General features: G+C 45.0%; 1 protein-coding gene across 1 annotated transcript in view; it reads left to right on the top strand.

The window, feature by feature from the left end:
• The first annotated feature begins 715 nt into the window (after window positions 1-715).
• Window positions 716-27,916, top strand: part of hecw1b (HECT, C2 and WW domain containing E3 ubiquitin protein ligase 1b) — a 53,026-nt gene continuing 25,825 nt past the window's right edge. Inside the window, exons 1-6 of the mRNA XM_041842160.1 lie at window positions 716-863; window positions 17,838-18,171; window positions 18,636-18,743; window positions 19,841-19,935; window positions 21,023-21,098; window positions 22,211-22,380. Coding sequence (XP_041698094.1) covers window positions 834-863; window positions 17,838-18,171; window positions 18,636-18,743; window positions 19,841-19,935; window positions 21,023-21,098; window positions 22,211-22,380 — 813 coding nt within the window. The 5' untranslated portion in view covers window positions 716-833. The remainder of the gene's footprint in view (window positions 864-17,837; window positions 18,172-18,635; window positions 18,744-19,840; window positions 19,936-21,022; window positions 21,099-22,210; window positions 22,381-27,916) is intronic.

A 27,916-nucleotide genomic window follows, 5' to 3' on the forward strand; every position in this document is an offset into this window, starting at 1 on the left:
CGAATCTAAAGTGTTGGGGCAAATACCAGCTCTCCACACATTTGTGGTGCTGTGCTGAACTTTGCAAGGTGGATAGATGGAAATTGCCACATAATGCTACAAATGAAGATAATATTGACATTTTTAGGAAAAATTAAGTGGTGGGGGAATGGGCTTCCATACTATGGACATACTGTACATTTGTGAAATATATACACTGAACAAAAATATAAATGTAAAGTCTTCGTCCCATGTTTCATGAGCTGAAATAGAAAATCCCAGAAATGTTTAATATGTACAAAAATATTATTTATCTCAAATTTTGCTGAGGAGTATTTCTGTCTGATTGGCTGGTCCTAGCTCCCCAGTGGATGGGCCTGGCTTCCAAGTGGGTGGGCCTATGCCCTCCAAGGCCCACCCATGGCTGCACCCCTGCCCAGTCATGTGAAATCAATAGATTAGGGACTAATTTATTTATTTCAATTGACTGATGTCCTTATATGAACTGTAACGCTGTAAAATCTTTCAAATTGTTGCATGTTGCGTTTATATTTTTGTTCAGTATAATTACGTAATTTAGATATGCGTGCGAGTACATTTCTTTAATTTGTGCGTGATGCGTGCATGGGCGGGGGCAGCGAAACAGAGGCTGAATTGATGTAAAATGGTCCGCTATTGGTCGAAGCATTGTGGTACCCAGGAGAAAGACTATTGCACAGCAGCATCGCCGTACGAATGGTCCGAAAATCGGCTGACAAACCTGGAACATGGCCCAACGGAGGATATGCGATATCCTATTCTTAGAACACCAAAACATGAGAAATGCCATAAGAATTTGAAGGTTCATCTATAGTATGATTCAAAGGCAGGTGACACTGACCCAGGTACGTTTAAATAAATGTATTTGTCTATCTGTGAATAAGATAGTCGTGGCTAAATTGATACGTGCCCGTGTCTGAATCGATCTCTAGTTAATTTTGATGCATGGGATCACGAGTTCTATGTGATACAAAATACTGACTGAGGTTGACGCCTCATGTATTTTCTCAAACGAGATTGTTTCCACGGATGCTGTAAATATATGGCCAGCCACTAAAATTCGCCCCTGTACTGTAGCTTACTACTATGGCTGACTATGGATGGTCTCGTAGTGTTCATTGATATTAGAAAGTGAGTATTGATTTAGGCGTTCCATTCGGAGAGTCTGTTTTGATCGAGTCTGTATAACCAAGTCAGAGTAGGTAAATCCTATAGGGATGCCCCACCATAATATGAGAGAGCGAGAGCGAGAGCGAGCGAGAGAGAGAGAGAGAGAGAGAGAGAGCGAGAGAGAGCGAGAGCGAGAGCGAGAGAGAGAGAGTGTGTGTGTTTGAATCTAAAATACAACACTACATAGGATGGAGAGGTGAGATAAGGTGGAAGGCAAAATTTGTAATTTACTATAGTACTACTGCTAGTACTACTGGAGATAGAGAGACTGTTTTCATCATAAGAGGCAGTCAGTGCTCACAAGTAGCAGTAATAGCAGTAATCCTGATCGGTAGGAGAGAGATTGACCAGATTACTATTGATTCACCTGTGACCGCCAAAGACTCACGCTACCATGTAGAAGGGGGACCCGCAGTCTATTGATCCATGTTAAAATCACCAATGTGGAGGAGACAGCTTGTTCACAGTGAAATCTCTATGAATACAAGAAAGGCACATATGGGAAATCAAGCTAATATTGCTGCTAGAGTTTCAGTGTCTGTTGTCATATTGTCGATCAAGTAAAGTAAATGAAATACATTTTATTTTCCATGCGTGGGTTGCCCCCATATATTAATACAGCATTTTCTTTACTTGCTTTTACTCAGTGTAAGTCAAGTGGGATAGTTCAGTGTAAAGAAAATATAGCAAGTGATATAGTTATGACAGAGACACTGACCAGAGTTGCTGACTTATTAAATACAATACAACAAGGAGACATAACCACATAACACCCTGTTTAATCCTACCTCTATCTCTGCATGTCTTCCAATTTCTGGTTAAACTCTCCATGTGGATATGTAGCGATTTACACTATTTTGAACTATTTCTTTGTTTGTTCCTCAAGCTCCTTCAGGCTTTTGTCTAGTCAGGATCCACTTGTAAACCCTCTGTGTTCTCTGCTGCCTCCAATACTCACTTATCTCCCTGCCTCATAAAAGTTGGAGAGGGATTGTATTTCCCTGCCTGCTAACTGTCTGCAGCCATTATACACATGGCTTACATTTGGAATGGATTTGAGGGCCTGATAGATCACCCCTGTCGCCTCTTAGTGGCTGGCATATATTAGGCCTACTTTGGTTTTAGCAAGACAAACTGTCATGTATTTGAAGGAGAATTGATCTATTTGATACACCTTACTGAGTACATTTAATCAAAATCTCTGTCCATGCTGAGTGTGCCATGGAGTAGTAACAGTAGAGCTCCTAAATGGATGAGATAGAGTGGAGAGCACTTTTACAAAATCCCCCAAAATACACCTTCCCGCTGCAGTCCTGCTTGGTTTAGCCCTGTGGATTTAAATGAGCAGAAGGAAGTAGAATGCTGAGCCACCACTCAATACATAGTTTAAAAATGCATTGCGTGAGTCATCTAACCAACCAGCTAGGCAGCCCAGTGCAGAGCTGCATTAGGAGGACTGAACACTGCTCCTTGACTGGAAGGATATTTATGATGTTGCTGCTAATCCAGTGCAGTGAAGAAGACACTCAGTATCTGGATCTCAGTATCTGGATACAACAGAATGCTATATAGGCTGCTTTTACACAGCCTAATTCTGATGTTTTTTCCACCAATTGGTCTTTTGACCAATCACATCAGATCTTTTCACATATATTTTTCAGAGCTGGTCTGATTGGTCAAAAGACCAATTAGTGAAACAAATATCAGAATTAGGCTGCCTGTCTGAACGCAGCCATATTGTCCTAGCTGTGTTCCCATGGTAGCACACTGCACGCTGCGATCAGCTATGTGGTTTGTTTAGCATCACGCTGCTGATTCGCTGTAGTGTAATTTGTGATGCTGTGATGATAGTGCACCAGGTCCTATTCTTCAGATTCGTCTCAGTGAGTGAATCCAATTATATTAAAATCATGAGCTTTATGTGGAGGTAGGTAGCCTACAGTATGGGATTAATTACAGTGTGGCATATCCATGCATCATGATGGCAACTGTCCAACCTTTAAAGAAAATAGGCATATTTTCTTTTTATAGCAAGACTTCTCCACAAAACTTATTTGTATTTCACTCAACCTTTTTTCTGTATTTAATCAAAAGGGATTTACAACTCTCCTTCATTGTACTAGTATAATGATATTGTTATAATGAGTTGGCAGCCTTTAAATAAGATAGGGATGGGAAATTATACTGTCTGCATTTATTAATTGGTTTGGAGCTCCTGTGAAAGATGAGCTACTGTATTATGTAAGTGCACTAATATGTCCTCAGTTGCTGCACAGTGCAGATAGTACAGGGAAGCTGATGAGTATTTTCTCTGACTGGTGTTTAAATATGAAGCCGATAATGTATAGCTTAACCTTTTCTTCTAACTTGTTTATTTGTTTTTGCTTATTCACCATTTTAATATTTTATCTACTCAACTATTCTATCTACTTAATTATTCTACTTAACCTGCACACACAGCAGAGAATGACAAGTACAATTGTCACATTCATCCCTGCTCTTCTCGTTCTCTTTTGACTTCCTCTCAAATATGTCTTATACAGTGTGTGTTGTGTATGGTGGCATTCCATCCAGACAGAGGTTGTATCAAGGCAGGCAGAAGACAAGTGACCATGTTGCTGAAGAACAGTGGCAGAGTTGTTGAAGAGGATGCTTGGCAGCTGCATGGACTTCCACACTGGAGGGCCAGAGAGTGGCTCAAATAAGACAGGCCATTGAGGGGTCATTGTGTTGGTAGATTGTTCTCAGCGCGGAGTGGGGGTCTTGTCTATTGTGTTGGCCAGCTGCCCGGGCAGACAGACTAACAGATATATCTTCATCTTTCACTGAGCCAGCATTGACTTAGTAGTGACTGAGTAGAGACACTGTGTGTGTTTGTGTGTGTGTGCAAGCGTGTGAGTGCATCTGTGTGTGTGCGCTAGTGGTTTGTTCAACCGTACCCGCCCGCAATTGCTAACAACCCACACACAACCACCCGACTAAATGTGATAAAGTGAAAATGTGAGGCCCGCACCCGACCCTTACGCGCTAATATACAAAATGCGCTGTAGGCTACAGTCAGAGATAGCAGAGCAATTTTGGTAGGCTATTTGTTAGTAAACTTGTCTAAAATTAGATACTGTACATGCAGCTTCTCTTCTGTAATTATATGTTGCCCTAGAAGACTAAAGAAACCCTTGCTCACCAGAATAATGTCATAAATCGATAGAATGAATGCTTCAATCTAGTTGACATCGGTAAAGTTTTCTTTGTCATCTCTGCTTCTTTCATGTAGCAAAGACGTTTAGGAACCGGGGAGTTAATGCAATAGCAAAACAAAAAAAATTTTTTTTCTGTGCAACATTTCCAAATGACATCAGTTTGACCATTTGTAAGGAAATAGAAAGCTGTGAAAACGACCCAACATGTTTCTGATAAGATTTCAGTTAGGTTTGGATGCATATTTTATGTGATTGAAATTGTGGTGTCGAGACAACGATGCTGATATGCTGTGTAGGCAAGAAATCCGCGGACACTGTACTTGATTATAAAGGTTTATTATATCGAAGGTTCCAGCGTCAATTTACAGATTTCTGCAGAAATCCGGAGAACAACTAACCCAATCTAAAAATGATTATTCTCCCCGTCCTTTGTTGAAAACCTGATATATATCCTATGTAACATAAGATGGGTGGTTTGAATAGACCAATCCCTGGCTTCCACATATCCAAGTCTCCTCTGTTCCAGGGGGCCCCTATAGTAATGCTTTCCAGATGTTTCAGCAAAGCAGAGTAAAATTCCTCTAACACACCATTTGCAAACGTCAGCCAAAATTATAAACTGTTCAGATACTACAAAATACTATCAGCTTTTATGATGCTGATAAAGATAGAACCTCTACAGACCCTATCTAACTGTGCATTAGCATGCTCTCAAGATGCTGAAAGAAAGAAATCATATCTCTCCACTCCTGATCCTTAGTCCAAATCTAGCCTACATCAAATAAAATAAAATCACATTTTTTATTTGTCACATGCGCCGAATACAACATGTGTAGAATTGACCGTGAAATGCTTAATTACGAGCCCTTTCCCAGCAATGCAGAGTTAAAAAGTAAGAAAAGATTAGCAAACAAAAAAAGGAACTAGTAACACAATAAAATAACTATAATGGTTTGTACGCGGTAAATTGCTGCTTGCCGCTCCGGCCGCCCAGAGTGGCTCGCTTGTGGGTGTACTGGCAACATATAGCAGCACGTTCGACTGTGCGTCAAGGATTCAGCATAGCAAGTCTGTATGAAGGTCTGGTTATTAAATGGGTAAATAGTTTAATCCATTTGTTATTTAATGAATTTATTCACAGGTAAATAGTGAGATGCTCTAAACCGCTCTGGTGACAAACAAACTTTGCTGCCCTATTTCCAATCGTCCACATGTCTGGGAGAACCTATTCAAGTAAGTAAATACATATTTATTTCTTTTTTAAACAATGTATTATTAGCTAACTAGCTACAATGCAGGCTAACTCAAATGAGCTGCCAACGTAGCTAGCTAGCTATCTAGCCAACTTTACATACTGTATAGCTTGCTAGCTAGCTAAGTGAATTAGATATCACCAGCTACCTAACTTTTAGCTAGCTATCTTGATGTATTTATAATTGTAAAAACAAACTCAAAATGCATTTGTAGGTAGCTAGCTAACAGCCATGGAGAAGGGTGAAAGGATAGCAGCCCCAACTGTCAAAGTGAGAGAGTAGGCTATTATGGATAGGGCAGGTACTTTTGTGTAGTTCCAGTCCCTAGAAGTGAGGACAGAGATAATAGTAACATAATATTCAGGGCTGTCTAATTTGAGTATAATTGAGTCTGTTTCTTGTGATGTTTTCTGTCCTCAGATACAGAGAGCTGTGAAAGCCTGTCTGCAGATGAAGAGGTCCCAATGAATATGAAGAGCAGTGGTTCTCAGTCCTGGTCCTGGGGACTCAAAGGGGTGCACATTTTTGTTTTTGCCTTAGCACTACACAGCTGATTCAAATGATCAACTCATCATCAAGCTTCAAGTGGTATTTATGTATTCATTTGTGATGCTATCCTTGATGTGATCCTGCTGTTGTCATATGTGTACACATGCATCTATCTATCCAATATTATCATGATTTGTTATAAGATATATAATACTTTAGTAATCCACAATGACCTGGTGATGTAAAAGTCTTATAATGACATTATCTTCCATATTCCTACAGATACCTTGCAACTGGAGATTCCTTCAAAACGATTGCCTACAGTTACTGTCTAGGGCACTGCACGGTTGGGTGACCAGGGCCATCTGGGACTGCCTCCTGGGGAAATTCAGGTGTGTGAAGGCTACCTGTGTCCTGCATAACTTCATGACAATGGACACGAGGACCAGGAGGAGATCTGCAGTTCACCGACGTGTGCCAGAGGAGAGGTCTGCTACTCTGCAGGATGTTTCAAGGATGGGGGCCAACAACACAGCACGGGAGGCAATCCATGTGTGGGAGATCTTCACCTCCTACTTCTTCGAAGAGGGTGCTGTTCCCTGGCAACACCATAGACTACACTATGCACAACCAAAGGCTCTTTTAAGAGCCATTCACATTTCAATAAGAGTATTCTTCCATTTACTTAGCTATGTCAACTGCAGTTATTCAATTGATTTCTACTTGCTGTTTAGGTAAGGGTGATGTCTGTACAAAAACAAAACAGGCTCCTTTAAGAGTCACCCATATTGAATTTTTTTTGTACAATTAGACACCCTATAACCCACAGCTACACACTCGTGTATCAATCTGATTGATGGATTGTGTTGTGCAGTAAGCAGGCTCAGGTGTATAACTGTGGCTCCTTCCACCTTCAAATAATAGGCAAGAGGACCAACCATGGAGAATAGTAAGACACTTAATTATTTATATTTATATAACTACGCTATATTGTTTGTCCTCGTGTGTCTGTGCATGTTTTTCAGTATAAAGTACTCTGCAGCCACTTAGTGTGGACAACAGGTGAGGCAACACACACAGATTCCTGTTGAACACGGTCTCTTTAACTACCTTATTTTCTCAATAACAGTCTCTCTCCTTCACTTCATCCCTCTCCCCCTTCTCCCTAAATCCTCTAGGTTATATCAGCTGTGTCGGTGAACCCCTCCCGCATCTGACCTGGCTACATAGAGGGCACTGCATCTTCAGAGGTGAGAGGTCACTTGGTCGGGTCAACAGGAAGTATTATTAAAGAGATGCTTTACATTGAAATACAGATAGAGATGTAGTAGTCCCAGAGTTAATGATCCAAGGTCAGTTTTGCATTTCACCTCCTGATGATTATGATGACTGACAGTGTTAGCATGATTAAGCCTTGTGTTTTTTTTTATTCTATCTCTCTCCATCTGTCTCTCATCTGCAGGTATGTTTTGATGTGAGAGAGGATGCCAACCCCCAGTCCCGTCATCGCCACCTCACCCGCTCTTAAGATAACCTTTGGGCCAACTGGGGGCCCAAGGCAGGTCAGGAGACACCACTAGAGACACTATTATGTAATTGTGATGAACTGAGAGAATATGAAGTTTAGTAGCGCTGCAACATTAATCATATGCAGTCTTCCCTGCTCCTCTGTTCTTCCCTCTTTCCCTTTCTGTATTTTACACTCTTTCTCACACCTCTCTCCCCACCTCCTCTTTCTTCCTCTGTTTTTATAATGCACACCAGATGTGCATTGAAGTACAGATTGAACTTTTATTTATAATATATATTACAATTATAATATTTATAATGCGTGTATTATGTATTTAGAACACTTGGATAATTAACTTCTTCAATAAAGCATTTCACATTCTCTACTGGTTGAAATTAAGTCTCTCATTTTATGAAATACTACACCTATCCTGTGTCCTCAGATCAGTGCAAATGAAGGAAACTAGATATTGAGATGAACCGGTTTTAGAGTATTTACATGATGCATAGGAAGTGTAGTGTACTGTTTTTTAAATTCTGTTTCTGTATATATGAATTACAAATCAGGCTTTAACTAGTTAAATCATGTTTCTAGTCTATTGCATAGTTACAATGTGTAACCGTTGGACCAGGACCAGGATTGGTAAACACTGTTGAAGTGTATAATTCAGGGGCGCAACTTTCACTGGGGATGGGGGACATGTCCTCCCCACATTCTGAAATTGCATTTTATCATTGGAATGTGATACAAAACGAGGCAACGGTGTGCTTTAGGACCATGCGGATGCATCCAAGCAGTCGGGTAGGCTGTTTGGAGTGTTTATCTGACTGGATAAAAATTATATTATGCTACATGGCTAGCTACACATCCATAGGCATACAGGTATTTCTATCCTCCACTACACAATAAGCAAGCAAATAGTTAGCTAGCTATGTTACTTCAGCTGCATTGCATGTCAAATATCTGCAAGACAAGCTTACAAAATTCTACATTCAATTTGCAGTAAATGCTTTAGCAATCTAGATTCTTTATATCCACTGTTTCACCAGACGACAGCCTGGTTTGCTGGTTTTCTCAGGAGTTGCTAAAACATTAAACAACACGAATGACAATTTCATTCTCATGTCACAACGCCCATAAAGTTAGCTAGTCCGCTAGCTTGCTAAATAGCCATTTACGTAAATTAACTTTATGACCAGAAATATGCACTTGGGAAATGCTGAATGTTTTCACCGCCTCCCACGCCACATTCGTGCTGCCCAACAGTCCCCAGCCCACTCTGCTTCTCACCACTCCTTCCACCCTGCACGGCACTGCGTGCTAGTGTACATAAAGGGTAACGAGGCTATATACAAGGAGTACCAGTACCGAGCCAATGGGCAGAGGTACGAGGTAGTTGAGGTAATTGAGATACATTTGGTGTATCATTTTATAACCGAAGGGACTGCGGGTTTACGACTATCACTAGTGTGCACGTGTATGTGTGTATGTGTGTGTGTGTGAGAGAGAGAAAGAGAGAGAGAGAGAGAGAGAGAGAGAGAGAATAGAGAGAGCGAGAGAGAGAGAGAGAGAGAATGTTTATTTATTTTCCCTTTTGTACTTTAACTATTTGCGTATCATTACAACACTGTATATAGCCATAATATGACATTTGAAATATCTCTATTCCTTTGGAACTTTGTGAGTGTAATGTTTACTGTTCATTATTTTATTGTTTATTTCACTTTTGTTTATTAGCTATTTCACTTGCTTTGGTAATGTAAACATATGAGAGAGCGAGAAAGAGAGAGGCAGCACACTCAATCACCTCTGAACAGTCTGAGCAGGATAGGGCCCTGGAGTGTTCCTCACTCTTAGCACTGTGCTGCTGTTACGCCCCTGAAAAAGGGGATAAATAATCACGAGAGTGATGCGGTTATGTTTCCTCACTGATGCGGTTATGTTTCCTCACTGACAACTTTAGTGTAATGAGGAAAAGACCGCAATTTCCCCGGGAACTTGGGTGTAGACCAGAGCAATCGATCTCAGGCTCATAGATTAAGAGCATTTAGTAGATCACAGATTAACACTTTTACCCTTAAATTAGGCACCACAAAATAAAGTAATCAATATAACGTTTACACATTCCTTTTGCAATTTTAACTTTTTAACACAATTATATGAATTTGATCAATCTTTATGAACTAGTACTGAATGCATGACTGAATGCATGATCTTTTTAACCTTAGATATTTTAAGATCCTCACATACCATGAACTTACTAATACCTTTTAGTGTATAACAGGCTATGAGTATTTCCTTCAACCTGTCACACGCTCCCTGACAAAATAAATGTTGTCCCAACATTACCAACATTGTCTTCTTAAACAGTCTAAATGCACTGGACGTAGAAAATCCTCTTCTGTAAGCTAGTACTTGAGCAGAGGTCAAAGTTCACAGTTAAAATAGAACCAATAAGTTATATTCACAGTCCATATCTGTTGACCAGCTATATAAACAGTCCATAAGCAGTCTTTTCTCATACTATTGTCAACAGTCCATCAGTTTTAATGATCTATATGCATAGTCAGCAAATTGTCTCTTGTGACAGTCTGTGAAATCAGTCAGTAGTCCATGGTCAAACATGTCAACTCTGTAGCCTCATGTTTGCTGAAGTCCATACATGTAGGGTGGCTGAAGGTAATATCGCTGTAGTGATGGCAGCCATGGAACCAGTCCTGGTGCAGGGTAGACAGGGAACAACTGTGGCTGGATACTGTAGCAGGAAGGGATACCAAGCTGATCATAGGTGATACGTCTTGGAGGGTGTCTCTCTCTTTGTGGCAGCTGGTAGGCTGGTTCCTCAGGTTCAGCAGCAGCAGTTAATGAAGGAAAGGCACTTAGTGGACGATCATCAGGCAAATTTTCAGCAGGCAAGTTAATCTCCTCAGCAGGCAGGTCTTTAACTGTTGTTGTCTCCTCCAGCTGCTTTTCAACAAGAGGCTGTGCTGGTAACGTATCAGGAACTGGCACTGCAACTGTCTGTTTCACTGGTGGGGGCCTGTGTTCCGACTCTCTCGCTGGTTCAGCATACCTCTCCTCAGGTACTGTAGGAGATGTGGGGACCTGTAGCGGCTCATGATGAAGGTCATATTCATCCTGCTGTCTTCATCTGAATCTAGAGGCAGTGATGCAGGCTGATGTCTCTTTTTTTTCTTACTTTTGTCATCTTTAGTCATTTCTGGTTGTGTCTCAAAAGGTAAGTGGTCACAGGACATGCACAGGTTTCTGCGCAGGACCCGGGAGCATCCCCTACCCTTTTCTGGTCTCAACTCATAAATCGGCAGGTCTGAACCCATTTGTCTCACTGCTGTGTGAATTTGATCTTCCCAATAGTTACGGAGTTTGCCTGGTCCTCCTCTTGGTGTCAGGTTTTTAATCAGAACTCGCTCGCCAGGCTGTAGCACTGAACTCCTAACTTTAGTGTCATAGTACTTCTTACTTCTTTCAGCAGCTTTTTGAGCATTTTCATTTGCAATGGCGTATGCTTCTTCCATCCCTCATTTCCAGTTCTCCACGTAGTCTCACTGGTTACTGGAACCTGCCTCTGTGCACAATCCAAAGAGCATATCAACTGGAAGCCTGGGTGATCTCCCAAACAGAAGATACAATGGTGAATAGCCAGTCACTTCGCAACAGGTGCAGTTATAGGCATAAACCAGTTTGTTCAGGGACTCCTTCCAATTTGACTTTTGCGTCTCAGTTAGTGTCTTTAGCATTTGCAACAATGTTCTGTTCATTCGTTCCACTTGACCGTTCCCCATCGGGTGGTAGGGTGTTGTTCTGGACCCCGCCATGCCACTGAGTTTCTTTAACTGATGGAACAACTGATTTTCGAATTCTCCCCCTTGGTCATGTTGGATGCGGGCGGGGAACCCAAACTTCAAGGCAAAGTCATTGAAGATGAGATTTGCAGCAGTTTTTCCTGACTTTGATGTGGTGGCGTAGGCTTGGGTGAAACGTGTAAAATGATCAACAATCACGAGGATGTACTCATATCCCCCTTTGCATCTGTCGAGATGGAGGAAATCTATACATACCAGTTCAAATGGCTGTGTTGTCACAATGTTTGTCAGAGGAGCTCTTGTTTCATGGCCTGGCTTTTTCTGCTTGACACAGCTACAAGTTTTACATTTACATTTACGTCATTTAGCAGACGCTCTTATCCAGAGCGACTTACAAATTGGTGCATTCACCCTATAGCCAGTGGGTTAACCACTTTACAATAATTTTATTTTTATTTTATTTTTTTATTTTTTTTGGGGGGGGTAGAAGGATTACTTTATCCTATCCCAGGTATTCCTTAAAGAGGTGGGGTTTCAAATGTCTCCGGAAGGTGGTGAGTGACTCCGCTGTCCTGGCGTCGTGAGGGAGCTTGTTCCACCATTGGGGTGTCAGAGCAGCGAACAGTTTTGACTGGGCTGAGCGGGAACTATGCTTCCGCAGAGGAAGGGGAGCTAGCAGGCCAGAGGTGGATGAACGCAATGCCCTCGTTTGGGTGTAGGGACTGATCAGAGCCTGAAGGTACGGAGGTGCCGTTCCCCTCACTGCTCCATAGGCAAGCACCATGGTCTTGTAACAGATGCGAGCTTCAACTGGAAGCCAGTGGAGTGTGCGGAGGAGGGGGGTGACACATAGTCACATAGTGCTCGATGTCAGATTGCATATATGGCCAGAAGAAGCGGTCACGTACTAGTGATACAGTGCGGTCAGTACCTTGGTGTCCCATGTTATTGTGCAACTCTTCCATCACTTTACCTTTCTACTGCTCTGGTAGAACTAACTGCTTGCGGGCTGTAGTGATTCTGTACAGAATGCCATCACTGTCTATTGTCAATTTGTCCCATTCTCTGAATAGGCATTTTGTCTTTGGACTAGATTCCTTTTGCTCTTTAACTGGCGGTTTGGAACCAGACAGTTTGAAATCGAGCACAGGACAGATGACCGGATCAGACTCTTGTGCTTCTCTTATCCCATCTTTTGGAATCGAGCTGATTGTTGCAGTGGTTGTCTCACCTTCAGCTGATACTGACATAGATGCAGCTGAAAGTGACCAAGGTACAACAGACTCTTTCTGTAACTCAACTGCTTGTATTGTGGCGGCAATGGTGTCTGGTGGAAGCTCCTCAGAACATTCTCTCATCAGTGACTCTACATCCAGTGGCATCCTCGACAAAGCATCTGCATCACTGTTCTCTCTGCCTGGCCTGTACTTTATTGTAAAGTGGAAATCAGCCAATTCTGCAACCCACCTGGAAGTGGTTGCATTCAGTTTTGTAGTAGACAGAATGTAGCTGAGCGGGTTGTTATCGCTGTATACAGTGAAGGTCGGAGCATAGTACAAATAATCGTGGAACTTATCAGTGATTGCCCATTTTAGAGCTAGAAATTCTAGCTTACCAGAGTGGTAGTGCTAGTTCTTCTCAGCTGCTGTTAAGGTTCAAGAACCATAAGCAATGACCCTAAGCTTCCCATCTTGCTCTTGATAAAGAACTGCTCCCAAGCCTTGGTGTGACGCATCAGTGTGTACAACAAATGGCTGAGTGAAATCAGGGAAACCTAAGACTGGTGGGTGAAGCAAACACTCAATCAGCTGTTCAAGTGCCTGTTGATGCTGGTCAGTCCACAGGATTGGCTTGTTTGAGGGCACCACATGACTTACTTTCTTTGTTTTTGTTTTCCGTGGGTGGTCAGGTAATTTCTCTGAATCTGCTTTCAGGAGGTCATACAGACAGCTGGCCCTCCTAGAAAAGTCTTTGATGTACTGTCTGTAGTAAGTGAGTAAACCAAGCATTTTTCTGAGCTGGCCTACAGTCTCTGGTCTGATTTCTTTCAACGCTCTTACTGCTTCAAAATCGGCTGGGTCAACTCTGCTGCCCTCTGCAGACACTATTCTGCCCAAATAACGGACCTGGGGTTTAAAGAGATCACACTTACTTGGCTTGAGTTTGATGCCGTACTCTCTGAGACGCTGCAAAACTTTTCGCACATCATTCACATGGCTGTCGAAAGTTTTACTGAAAACTAGCGTGTCGTCCAGATAAGGAATGCAGATGTTATCCCGGAGCCCTTCCAAACATTCCTCCATACAATGCTGAAAAGCTGCAGGAGCGTTCATGAGGCCGAATGGCATACGTATCCACTCATAGAGTCCCCACGGGGTCACAAATGCTGTCAGTGATCTGCTTTCTTCAGAGATGAACCCCTGGTGATACGCTTTTCCCTGATCTAAGAGGGAGAACCAGGAATTACCACCTAAACTGTCCATGATGTCCTGGACCCGAGGGATGGGCTGGCGGTCGGGATGTGTCTTTCTGTTCAGGTCTCTGTAATCTATACACAACCGGAGGGTCCCGTCCTTCTTTCTAACGCACACGACAGGTGAAGAATATGAAGAGTTTGACTTCCTAACCCAGCCCTGGGTTATGAGGTCATGAAGGTAACCCTTCATCTCCTGATACAGTGGCCTGGGCACTGACATGTATGTGCGCCTGACTGGTTCAGAGTCCTTTAGAGAAATAGTCATTTTCAATCGTTCAATGCAGCCAATGTCATTGTCTGATCTGGAGAAGGAGTGACACTCTTCTCTAAGCATTTGCCTAACAACCTCTCTCTGCTCTTCGGTTAGGTGACTTAAACCTACTGTTGGATCCCACTGTTCAGTAGCAGTACATGGGGTTCGAACGCTGGTGTGATTCACTGTGGCTGGGGTGACAGCTTTTTCAAAGACTTGGGTAGGTAACACAGTCATAATTGTTTGTACTGTACTGATTAGTGTGCGTCCTAGCAGGGCAATGTTGTGGTCAGTGGGGTTAGAGACATCAAGCATGATAACTGGAAAAACACCTTTACTGACTCTGACTAGTGTGTCAAAGAACTCAAGTTCATCTGGCCACTGCAGGTTCAGGTCTGGCTGGAAAAGCATTGTCATGTCCTCTTTGAAAGGCTGGGAAGCTACACGGCACTCAATCTGAATGCTACTGTGTTTTGGTACAGCAATCTTCTCTTTCTTGGTTTTCACTGCATATTCATCTGTCTGTATAAAAGCTCTCACCTTGTTTATTTTGAGGCTTGGGAAAGCTTTTTTCACTGTACTGTACCGTTTAGTCTTTTCGGTCATTGTCAGGATGTGCTCGATAACATTGAAACCTATGATGGGATGAGATAGGTGACAGCCTTTCATTACCAGCACTGGGATGATCAGTTCCTTTGTTTGGTCAGTTTCAGAGGCTAGCCGAAAAGTTGTTTCAATCATCCCAGGTACGGCATTTCAGTGTCATTTGCTGCAGTCAATCTTAGATCATCAGGTGAGTCCAGCATTTCTGAAACATCCCTCAGCCTTGCGTTTGGGAGAGATTCCTCTTTCCATCGTTCATCAATGACCGATACCTGAGAGCCTGTGTCCCATAGGGCTTGGAGGTGGTGGCGATTCAGGTGACACTCAATAAGGCACTGTTTGCCGACTAGTGAGGTGACCTTATGGGGGTGGCAAACTTGAGCTAGGGATGGTAAAGAGTGGGCATTTTCCTCTGTACAGGAAAGCTTTTCACTGGTAGAGTCAATTTTCAGGTGAGTGCATTTTCCCTTATGTTTAGTCCAATGTTGGTTTTGACATCCTTTGGAACAGTACAGTGTTTCTTTACATGATGAACATTGTTTCAGGTTCTCAAATGAATCTTCTCTGGCACAATTTGCAAATTTCTGGGACTTTTTGGTAGCTACGGTTAACACTCGTCCCTCAGCGGTAACCCTTCCCCGTTTAAAAGGGGCCTCTTTTGATGGTCTGACTCCCCGGATTTTACATCCAGCTTGAAAATGTTCTCCACTCCCACATCTTAAGCAGTGTGTGCAGCGTGCATCTGTTCTGGCCTGCTGGCAGACAAAACACCTCCTTGGAGCTTGAGCAGAGCGGTTGGTATACAGGTTAGGTGCATATTGATGCTGCGCAGGGTCAGGTGCTTGGGGCTGACTGTAGTTGCTGTAATGCTGCTTCTGGGAAACAGGTGGCTGGGGGTCCCTATCTGGCCTTCTAACTGGAGGTGGGGCATAGGCGTAAGGCGGTGACTGAAACATAGGCTGCTGTAATGTCTCCTTAATCTGAGCAATCTCTGCACTGAGACCTTTTAGGGAATCTACACCTGTCTTAAGTTCAGCTAACTCTGTTAACAGTTCTGCGGGTATCTTAGCTTTGGCTTCCTTCACAGGACACTTTGCAGATGGCGTATCTTCTAACTGGACTACACTTACAGTTGTAGCAGGCTGTGGGGCATTAAACCGCTTTTTGTTTCGTCTTTCTATCTCATTAGCACAAGCAATGTTAAGCTTCTCTAGCAAAACCTCATCCGATGTTTCGCTATCTAGCAGGAGAGGCTGCATGTCTATCCTGATACTGTCACTCTGGAGACCTGTAAGGACTGTGTGTAAACACATGCACTGGACTAGAGCAGGGTCATACCCTGATTCTGACTCCTGGGACGCAAATAGTACTTTCTGCCTCAAATCTAAGACGCACATCAGGAAGCTTTGAGGGGTCTCCTTGCTATGCTGTGCTTCTGAAGCTAGCTCTTTGTAAAGCTCTGTTGCACTCTTCTCTTGGAAGTGGGAACGCAGGATGCATCTAAGTGTGGGAAGAGTTAGCTGGGGTTTACCTTCCAAGTAGCTGCGTAGCTCTGAGCCTGGAGAAATAGCCCTGATTACCGCATCTACTATTTCTACCTCAGGATAGCCTCTGTTAAATCCATTCTCAATCTGATGGGCAAGGCTGGAAAAAGTCAGTTTATCTTTCTGGCCCGGTTCACCTATCTGACCAGAAAATTGTAACTCCTTGCGCCAGTATGAGGCGGGCTGTGCACTGGGTGAGGGCTGCATGCTCCCCTGAAGATGGGCAGGGGGTTGGGGCTGGCGCAGAGAATCACTGGCTTTTCCGGCTGTTTCAATATCATGGTCAGTTTGCCCTGCTTTGTTATCTATGCCACTAATCATCTCTGTCATTTTGTCTTTAAGTAGCAACAATTCCGACATGCCGCCATCGTCTAACTCTGCAACTTCCTATCTTTCAAGGAACATCATAATGTGAGTCATCAATGATATGCGGGATTTGTCTTGAACATCTCTTCTCTGTTCGCCTGTTATGTCAAGGAAATCACATACGTCTAGTAACTTTTCTTTAGTCAGGGTGTGCAATTCTCCTACTACCTCTTCCTGTAGTTCTTCCAAGGCGGTTGTCATGTTGACAGGAGGAACTTTTACTGTGCAGGAGTTGACTCTGAATTAGATGGTCCTTACTGTCTCTGATGGTCTCTCAATGGCCTCAGTTGTCACGTACTTAACCACCAACTTCCATCTCCCCTCGAACAGCAACACTTTCCTTACTGCAGCCTGCCTGGGTTGTTATGTGGGGATTTAGCTGGCTCGGAATTCAGCGACCAATATGTGGAAACCGGACATCTGAGCAGCAATCTCAGCGGAGCCTCCAAAATGTTACGCCCCTGAAAAAGGGGAGAAATAATCACGAGAGTGACACAGTTATGTTTCCTCACTGAGAATTTTAGTGTAATGAGGAAAAGACCGCAATTTCCCCGGGAACTTGGGTGGAGATCAAAGCAATCGATCTCAGGCTCATAGATTAAGAGCATTTACTAGCTCACAGATTAACACTTTTACCCTTAAATTAGGCACCACAAAATAAAGTAATCAATATAACGTTTACACATTCCTCTTACAATTTTTACCCTTTGTACGCTTGACGGGTTTTAACTTTTTAACACAATTATATGAATTTTATCAATCTCTATGAACTAGTACTGAATGCATTATCTTTTTAACCTTAGTCACACTGCTCCCTCTTCACTAACTGGGCATTGTTGTCTCTCCACCCACTCAGAAGCTATTGCTACAAAGTGGATAGCTCCACTTTCTCTGCAGGATTGTACAAATCACTACCTGTTAGTCTGCCCAGAGATAACCAACAGAATAACACACCTGCAATGTTCTTAAAGATGGAGATAAAGGTTTTGATTGGACTTCATCTACAGTATGCATCTCAAAAACATATAATAGCAATGCTAACATGTGGCCTCCCTAAACTCTCTCCAATACTAGCTCTCCATACTCCCCATTCACAGTTTCTCTCCTCGTCTTTCCTCTCCTCTTCTCCAGAACTTGTACCAGAACAGGTTTCTGGGACTCGGACTAGCAGGTATGGCATCCCCGTCTCGTTCGTCCCAGAACCGCCGGCGCTGTAAGCACCCGATCCGCCACAGCTACAATCCCGAGCAGTTCCCTAATGTCAACTTCCAGAACGGCTTTCCCGAGGACGTGGCGACCATGCACCGCTCGACCAGCGACACAGACCTGGTGACATCACACAGCCGTTCCACGCTCACCGTCAGCACCTCGCTCTACGCCATCGGTCAGACCCAGGACATCCTCATCTGCTGGGACATCAAGGAGGAGGTGGACGCTGGGGACTGGATCGGCATGTACCTCATTGGTGAGCACTGCCATAAAAAATGTTAGAACATTTTTACAATGGATTTTCATAGAAGCAATAAGTAACAGTAGATGATAGAGGCAGCTAGAGACAGTGAGATGAAGAGCAGTTTGTTTCCAATCTTGTAAAGCTGTTACACATACTGCATGTGATCTTCTTTGAAGTTGCTTGTGAGGAAGAGGAAGAAATGTCTAGGACAGGAACCAGAATGTCAAGTCTACAAGGGACTGTATGTACAGTACATAGAGTGCAATGCGATGACTCCGGTCATGTCCGGTCATGTCAGGTCTGCATTCCCTTATCATTTGAGGTAATCTAAAGGTGTTGATGTGGTGTCCTGATAAGGTGTTGTGGGGCTCAGACACAGTTAATGTAACATATCCACAGGTAACTGACAATGCTTGTGTGATAATGTAATGTGACTTTGTATCTCACCTTTCCTCCCTCTCTTTCCTCTCTCTCAGAAGAAGTTTCGTCTGAGAACTTTCTAGACTACAAGAGCCGCGGAGTGAATGGTTCCCACAAGGGCCAGATAGTGTGGAAAATTGAGGCCAACTCCTATTTTGTGGAGTGTAAGTGCATTTCTGGAAATACATCCAAAACCAGCTACATTACAGTACACAACATCCCCCACAAACTGAGAGAGCTGTTTTATAACGGATGTAGCATCTAGCGCTCAGAACAGGACACTGCTTCGTCAGGGCATATTGCATATCTTTACATAACACTGAAACTATCTCATAACTATTTTGTTTCTCATTACCATTGTGACCATTTTGTATCATGCATATCTGCAGACTTCCATAAGTTTCAGGATTTCCTTGTAGAATCACAAATCCTTCTTACTCTGCACAGATGAAAGCAAGTCTATTAGGCAAGGGATTCCCATCAATAAAATAATTTACATCATTTACACAGCCAAATGATCCCATTAGTTCCACTAGACTAGAACCCACACTGACTGTATAGTACAGTAGGCCCCGGTGTGGACAGCTCTGCTTAGACACAAAGTGGATCTATGAGTAATTACCATAGGGCTATCCTCCTCTCATCTGGTCCTGCTAATGTAAGGCTTTGTTATCTGTGGGTGATTTTGTTATTTAGCTAACACTGCTTATTGCTTATTTACCTAAAGTAAGACTCATCCCTCAAAGAGCTCCTCCCACCTCATCAGTGGGGACAGCTCATTCGCAAGAATCAGATATCAATCAATATTTTAGCCAATACCATTCGCTGGTGCCTGTGTGCCTCCCTGTAGGCTCAGTGGTGTTGATTCTAAAGCATCTCAATTTAGCTACCACAGTAGATTAGCAGCTTGGAAAGCAGCCACTGAGATTCTTATCTCTCTGTGTAATTAAAGTGAAAGTATGATCTGTCTGTGTCAGACTCTCCGCTGCTAATAACCATGTAGCTGAGGACAGTCAGCTCTCTCTCTCCCCCAGTTTATTGGCATGCTGCTCACAACAGCTTTCTTAGGTCACGCTGGTGTGGCTCTGGCCTGTTTTTGAGAGCTGTCCAACTGTGAAACGTGATAAAGGTGCCAATAAACAGAGAAATAATGTATAATGCAAACAGTAGGTCATTCTAAAAAGAAAGGACAATCTCTCTCCTGTTCATAAACTAACCCATGTCCTCTCTCTTCTGTCATCTGTCTCTTCTTTCCTCTCAGTGGAGACCAAGATCTGTTTTAAATACTACCATGGTGTGAGCGGGGCACTGCGTGCCACCACCCCCAGTTTGACTGTGAAGAACCCCTCGGTTCCGGTGAGTGTGTAGGACTACTTAGACCCAACCTGGTATTAGTGCTACATGGGCTCTATGTGTTCATATGGGCTTCTCAAAGGGCACTGAAGGTAAGAGATGGTGGGTGAATTACAATGGATCTACTGTATGTCTTTCCATCTCAAGGATATATTTTTCCATTGTCTGGGTTGAAGCTTATCACTAGAGCCTAGAGTGGTCAGAAACAAATCCTGACTGTTCCAGAAAGGGGTCAGCATCTCATCTGTTGTCCAGTGTTACCTGGATTACTAGGGGTTATCAGACGTGACATAAAGGGAAGCTATATTGGGTTTAGCAATCCATTAGATTGGTTAGCCTTCTTTTCTCATTGACTGGAAAAGAAAATCCTGAAATTGAAAGAGATCTACAATAGCACTAAGTGTAAATTATTATACGCTTATTGGCTGGATGACATTGCCTGTCCTGAGAGAGATCACGCACAGACAGACAGTATGTACAGTCTAAGAGATAGACAGACAGATAAGCCACAGCCAGAGGTGAACAGAGAGCTGGAGGGGAATCAGAGAATTTCCTTGTGTTGTCCCTGTTGTGGAGTATACTGTAGTAGAGGTCCCCTGTGGGCACTTAGTCCCAGCTGTCTGCTGGAGGCCCACTGCAGCCAGGGAGTGACATGCATCAGCCCAGGCCTAGTCACTAGTCCTCCTAGAGATCACACCCAGAGGAACAATCTCAGAGAAACACATCAATGCCACAGCCTGTCAAATGTCATTGTATTGTTACTGCTGTGATGGTGTGTGTGTGTATGCGTTCGTGTGTTTGCATCTGATCCGTATCCCGCACTCCCATCTCTCAGTGGCCCTCCATCATCTCTCAGTGGCCCTCCATCATCTCTCAGTGACCCTCCATCATCTCTCAGTGACTATTTTCCATTAACCCGCCTGCCTGCTATAAAGACCCTTAGGCAGGCTTATACCTGTGGAGGAGGAGCAGGGAGGAGAGGTGCTGTAAAGGCTGGCGCTGATGTGACTCTCTCTCTCTCTCTCTCTCTCTCTCTCTCTCTCGCTCTCTCTTTCTCAACCTATCTCTCTCTCCCTCTCTCTCTATTTAGGTGTTTAAGCCCATCACCAATGAAGAAGTCCCCCAGAGCACAGGCAGCAGAAGACTCATTAGCTTCTCCCTCTCAGGTGAGCATGGCCCAGCACCCCCCACCACCCCGTTACCCTGACAACACATCTCTACAGGGTTGGGCCAGCACACGTGCCAGCATCATTGTGGCAAAGGGCAACACACAGCTTGCATCTCCATAGCAACTCATCCCAGGATTCAGATACAGTACTATCATCCATCTGGAGTACATCATGTTCATAACAGGAAGGAATGTTCTGTGCCAACTGCCAACTGGCATGATACAGAATGCTAGCAGTTAGAGAAATATCGACAAACCCACACTTACATGACGGTGACGAACAGGATTCCTTTCTCCTAACACTTCCATACTTAAATGGGGCTGTTTCATTCCCAAACGCTGCATGAAGAAATACATCACATCTGTAGAAATGTCACAAAAGCATCCTAACAAGTAAGGTTGTGACTCATCATAGGAAAAGCACAGTGAGTCTATTGTGCTAAGTGTTTCTGACAGTCCTGAGTTGAGTTGGATTCCTAACTGTGAGGGATGCAGCAGCAGTAGAGGCGGTATGATCCAGTTCCATCTTATTCACAGTGAGGTAGTGCAGACGAAAGGTGGGTGTGACAGCTTGCTAAGTCATGTATCCAAACGGTTCTCTCCCCCATGGGAGATGTCAGGAGGAGGCAGATGTGATTTCAGACAGCAGCTCTTCCCCCTTCGTCTTCAGCTTTGATCAACACAGGCTTACAAATACTAAACAAACAGACTGACTGTAGTTGTCCCTGTCTAGTCCCAGATCACTAGATGGCTATGCTACTGTATGACATGGCTGTCACAAATATTAGAGAGCAGAGATGGAGAGAAGTTAAAGTTAAATGCCATGCTATGCAAAATAATAATTCTGTCTAGACTTATTTTTCAGGGTGAGTTTATGCCCATCTATTGTAGAAGTACAGCATACTGTGGCAACACATATTTAACAGGATATTGAACTGAATTGATTTGCAGAGCTAAAAGGAACATTCTCTTTCTCAAGGACATTCCTGCTGCCTGCACTCTGCTCCTCTTTGTCAGAAGTATGGGATTTTCTTAAGCCCTTAAAGGTGTCATTTTAAGGGCCTTTTATCCTCCTTGTGTCCTCCTCTATACTCTCATCGTCTCTGGTAGATTTCCACGCCACGGGGCTGAAGAAAGGGATGTTCTTCAACCCTGACCCCTACCTGAAGATCGCCATCCATCCCGGCAGGAATAGCATTTTTCCGGCGCTGCCACACCACGGCCAGGAGAAACGCTCAAGCATCGTTTGTAACACCATCAACCCCCGCTGGCAGAGAGAGGTGAGAGGAGGGCCCTGACAAGGCTTTATATGCTATGTGTTCCTATGAAAAAGAGAGGAACCTTGAGTATGCTCTCTGTAACAGGGCAATAAAGTCAGGCAGAGTGACCGTTTTAGGGAGCTCTATACAATATGTTATACTGGTACTGTTTACCTGGAACCATATGGAAACACTAACTGGGATGTACAGTATTTACACAGGTGTAACCAACGTTGGTTTTATTGTTTTTACAGAGAGAGAACAAGTGCTGAAAATCGGTTACAACAGTTTTGGTTTGGATGTGATGAGTTGGTACCACTATCCCTGCAATATATACTTTTTTTAATATACACTGAGTGCACAAAACATTAGGAACACCTGCTCTTTCATTTATATTTACATTTACATTTACGTCATTTAGCAGACACTCTTATCCAGAGCGACTTACAAATTGGTGTATTCAACTTATGATAGCCAGTGGGACAACCACCTATTTATTTATTTTTTTCTTGTTTTTTATTAGTTGTTGTTTTTGTTTTTTGGGGGGGAGGATGGGGGAAGAATTATTACTTTATACTATTCCAGGTATTCCTTAAAGAGGTAGGGTTTCAAGTGTCTCCGGAAGGTGGTCAGTGACTCCGCTGTCCTGGCGTCGTGGGGGAGCTTGTTCCACCATTGGGGTGCCAGAGCAGCGAATAGCTTTGACTGGGCTGAGCGGGAACTGTGCTTCCGTAGAGGTAGGGTAGCTAGCAGGCCAGAGGTGGATGAACGTAGTGCCCTCGTTTGGGTGTAGGGTCTGATCAGAGCCTGAAGGTAAGGAGGTGCCATTCCCCTCACAGCTCCGTAGGCAAGCACCATGGTCTTGTAGTAGATGCGAGCTTCAACTAGAAGCCAGTGGAGTGTGCGGAGGAGCGGGGTGACATGAGAGAACTTGGGAAGGTTGAACACCAGACGGGCTGCAGCGTTCTGGATAAGTTGTAGGGGTTTAATGGCACAGGCAGGGAGCCCAGCCAACAGCGAGTTGCAGTAATCCAGACGGGAGATGACAAGTGCCTGGATTAGGACCTGTGCCGCTTTCTGTGTAAGGTAGGGTCGTACTCTGCGAATGTTGTAGAGCATGAACCTACAGGATCGGGTCACTGCTTTGATGTTAGCGGAGAACGACAGGGTGTTGTCCAGGGTCACGCCAAGATTCTTTGCACTCTGGGAGGAGGACACAATGGAGTTGTCAACCGTGATGGCGAGATCATGGAGCGGGCAGTCCTTCCCCGGGAGGAAGAGCAGCTCTGTCTTGCCGAGGTTCAGCTTGAGGTGTTGAGCCGACATCCACACTGATATGTCTGCCAGACATGCAGAGATGCGATTCGCCACCTGGTTATCAGAAGGGGGAAAGGAGAAAATGAATTGTGTGTCGTCTGCATAGCAATGATAGGAGAGACCATGTGAGGATTTGACAGAGCCAAGTGACTTGGTGTATAGAGAGAATAGGAGAGGGCCTAGGACTGAGCCCTGGGGGACACCAGTGGTGAGAACACGTGGTGCGGAGACAGATTCTCGCCACGCCACCTGGTAGGAGCGACCTGTCAAGTAGGACGCAATCCAATAGTGAGCAGCGCCGGAGATGCCCAACTCGGAGAGGGTGTAGAGGAGGATCTGATGGTTCACAGTATCAAAGGCAGCGGATAGGTCTAGAAGGATAAGAGCAGAGGAGAGAGAGTTAGCTTTAGCAGTGCGGAGAGCCTCCGTGACACAGAGAAGAGCAGTCTCAGTTGAATGACCAGTCTTGAAACCTGACTGGTTTGGATCAAGAAGGTAATTCTGAGAGAGATAGCAGGAGAGTTGGCTAGAGACGGCACGCTCAAGGGTTTTGGAGAGAAAAGAAAGAAGGGATACTGGTCTGTAGTTGTTGACATCAGAGGGATCGAGTGTAGGTTTTTTGAGGAGGGGTGCAACTCTCGCTCTCTGATATAGACTGACGAGGTGAATACAGGTGAAAGCTATGATCCCTTATTGATGTCACCTGTTAAATTCACTTCAATCAGTGTAGATGAAGGGGAGGAGACAGGTTAAAGAAGGATTTTTAAGCCTTGAGACAATTGAGACATGGATTGTGTATGTGTGACATTCAGAGGGTGAATGGGCAAGACAAAATATTTAAGTGCCTTTGTCACGCCCTGACTCTGGGGACTCTTATTTGTTAAGTCAGGGTGTGTATTTTCTATGTGGTCTAGATCTATGTTGGCCGGTGTGGTTCCCAATCAGAGGCAGCTGTCGCTCGTTGTCTCTGATTGGGGACCATACTTAGGCAGCCTTTTGGCACTAGTGGGTTGTGGGATCTTGTTCTGTGTGAGGTATGTTTTGTGTTCTACCTTGGACTTCACGTTTCGTTTAGTTTGTTGTTTTGTCGTGTTGTTTATTAAGTTAAAATAAACATGTACGCATATCACGCTGCACCTTGGTCCGTCCCGTTTATGAACGATCTTGACAGAAGATCCCACCCGACCTGGACCAAGCAGTGTGCCGAGGAGGAGCAGAGAGGATGGACTTGGCAGGAGATGAGAGAGGATCTGGCAAGAAAGATGGAGGCCCTGATCAGGGTGGAGAGGCAACCCCAAGAAAATTTTTTGGGGGGGCACACGGTGTGGACGACGAGGCAGCAGGAGGCCGCGACAGGGCGGATCTGCTGGTTAGGAGAGGAGGCCACCAGATTACGGGGGCTATTGGTTCAGAGGGAGCAGAAGGAAGGTGTAGAGGCACGGCGAGAGGAGCTGGTTAGGCAGCAGAAGGAGCGGGGGTTAATAAAGGAACCCAGTCCCGTTCCTCGCACCAAGCAAGTGGTGCGTGTCGCCAGTCCGGTCCGGCCCGTTCCTGCTCCCCGCACTAAGCCAGTGGTGCGTGTTCCCAGTACGGCCCGACGCGTTCCTGCTCCTCGCACCAAGCCAGTGGTGCGCATCGCCAGCCTGGCCCGGCCTGTTCCTGCTCCTCACACCAAGCCAGTGGTGCGCGTCGCCAGCCCGGCCCGGCCTGTTCCTGCTCCTCGCACCAAACCAGTGGTGCGCGTTGCCAGTCCGGTCCGGCCCGTGCCTGCTCCTCGCACCAGACCAGTGGTGCATTTGTCCAGTCCGGCACGGCCCGTGCCCGGTCCACCGGTGCCTGGTCCGGCACCGGTCAGCTGCTCCACTCCGGAGCCAGAGCAGTCCGCTCCACCGTTGCCTGATCTAGTTCCGGTCAGCTGTTCCACTCCGGAGCCAGAGTAGTCCGCTCCACCGGTGCCTGATCCAGTTCCGGTCAGCTGTTCCACTCCGGAGCCAGAGCAGTCCACTCCGCCGGTGCCTGATCCAGCTCCAGTCAGCTGCGCCACTCCGGAGCCAGAGCAGTCCGCTCCACCGGGGTCCAGTCCTGCTCCGGTCAGCGGCTCCACTCCGGAGCCAGAGCAGTCCGCTCCACCGGTGCCTAGTCCAGCTCCGGTCAGCGGCTCCAGTCCAGACCATGACGTCAGCCCCTCTCCAGGTTCGGGGTCTCCCACACCAGGGTCCAGACAGGGCCTGGCGTATCGTGGGAGGAAGGAGAGGGGAAGTAGCGCGCCGAGGTCCAGACCAGACCAGGAGCGCAACAGGGAGGCGAAGAATGAGAGGTCGTCACGCCCTGAGCCGGATCCGCCTCCGAGGCGGAATGCCCACCCGGCCCCTACCCTGTTATGTTTATGTGGTCTAGATCTATGTTGGCCGGTGTGGTTCCCAATCAGAGGCAGCTGTCGCTCGTTGTCTCTGATTGGGGACCATACTTAGGCAGCCTTTTGGCACTAGTGGGTTGTGGGATCTTGTTCTGTATAAGGTTTGTTGTGTTACGTTAGGACTTCACGTGTCGTTAGTTTATTGTTTTGTCGTGTGTTTATTCGTGTAAATAAACATGTTTGCATATCACGCTGCGCCTTGGTCCGTCCCGTCCGTCAACGAGCGTGACAGCCTTTGAACGGGGTATGGTAGTAGGTGCCAGGCGCACTGTTTTGAGTATGTCAAGAACAGCAACGCTGCTGGGTTTCTGGGTTTTTCACGCTCAACAGTTTCCCGTGTGCATCAAGAATGGTCTACCACCCAAAGGACATCTGGCCAACTTGGCACAACTGTGGGAAGCGTTGGAGTCAATATGGGCCAGCATCCCTGTGGAATGCATTCGACACCTTGTAGAGTCCCTGCCCCAACGAATTGAGGCTGTTCTGATGGCAAAAGGGGGTGCAACTCAATATTAGGAAGGTGTTCCTAATGTTTTGTACACTCAGTGTATATGAATGTGACAGTAACTATATTAACTTGAGGAACAATGTGTATTGTAAGGGATGCTGATATCTCATTAAACCCATCCGCTGTGTTCCTCCTCCTCATCATGGGGGGATTTACATTTACACTGCTAATGAGGAGAGTGCTTTGGAGGACAGACAGACAGCCAGAAAATGGGTCAAACAGGCAGGCATGCAGGCAGAGATAGACAGAGAGGGAGCGAGAGAGAGAGAGCGAGAGTAGAGGAAGGTAGAGGGGGTAGGAGGATGAATGGGAAAGGGGGGAATTTTCTTTTTCATGTCTCTTGGAGAGAGGGAAGGGAAAGGAAGGTTGAGGGACTGACAGACTGACAGACAGACTGACAGACAGACAGACTGACAGACTGACAGACAGACAGACAGACAGACAGACAGACAGACAGACAGACAGACAGACAGACAGACAGACAGACAGACAGACAGGCAGGCAGGCAGGCAGGCAGGCAGGCAGGCAGGCAGGCAGGCAGGCAGGCAGGCAGGCAGGCAGGCAGGCAGGCAGGCAGGCTTATTAACATTTGACTTGTTTAGGGAGGTGTATTCCCCTCCCTGCCTGTATCTCCTCCTCCTGAACACAGCAGTACTCCCCCCCTCTTTATATACCTCATCATTACCCTTCTTCCACTTCCTGTAGTCAGCAGACAGTGTCTCCTTCTGATTCAGTGGCTTTGGATTCATAAGCTATTTCAAGGACAAGAAGTCAAAATGCATTATCATTTATAATGTATGAATTATACATTTACACCATGACTCAGAGTTTCCTCATGTGATAATCCTCTTTTATAACCATGCTGGTAAAAGTTACCTCTCTCTCCCTATAATAGGGTATTACTGGGTTACCGGTACTCATTTAGCTAATGGTTCAATTATGTGGCGTCACCCTGAAAGGGCAGGAAATATGTCACAGACCCAGCTCTGCTTTAGCACAGAATCAACAACCCTTCAGTATATTGAGGGGAAGGATATAGCAGCGCCACTCTGTATGATTTCTGCAGGCTTCATGCTGGGTCTGACTGTATAATTAAGAGTTTAGCTAATAGAGTAGGTCCCTCCCTCTTCGTGTCTCCCTCTTGTACCTTGAAAAGATCCAGGGCTTCTGTGAGGAAGGCTGAAGGCAGCGGAAAAGTGCACCCTACTCCCTCACCCTCCCCTGTTTGATATTCAGATCAGGCGCAGCCTTCCTTCGCTCCCTCAAGACTCCCTGACAGAGAGAGTCATGGGAGTACAGGTAAGGGCACACATCAG

The sequence above is a fragment of the Coregonus clupeaformis genome, chromosome 21 (genome assembly GCF_020615455.1).
Source record: "Coregonus clupeaformis isolate EN_2021a chromosome 21, ASM2061545v1, whole genome shotgun sequence".
In the NCBI taxonomy this organism is placed as follows: Eukaryota; Metazoa; Chordata; class Actinopteri; order Salmoniformes; family Salmonidae; genus Coregonus; species Coregonus clupeaformis.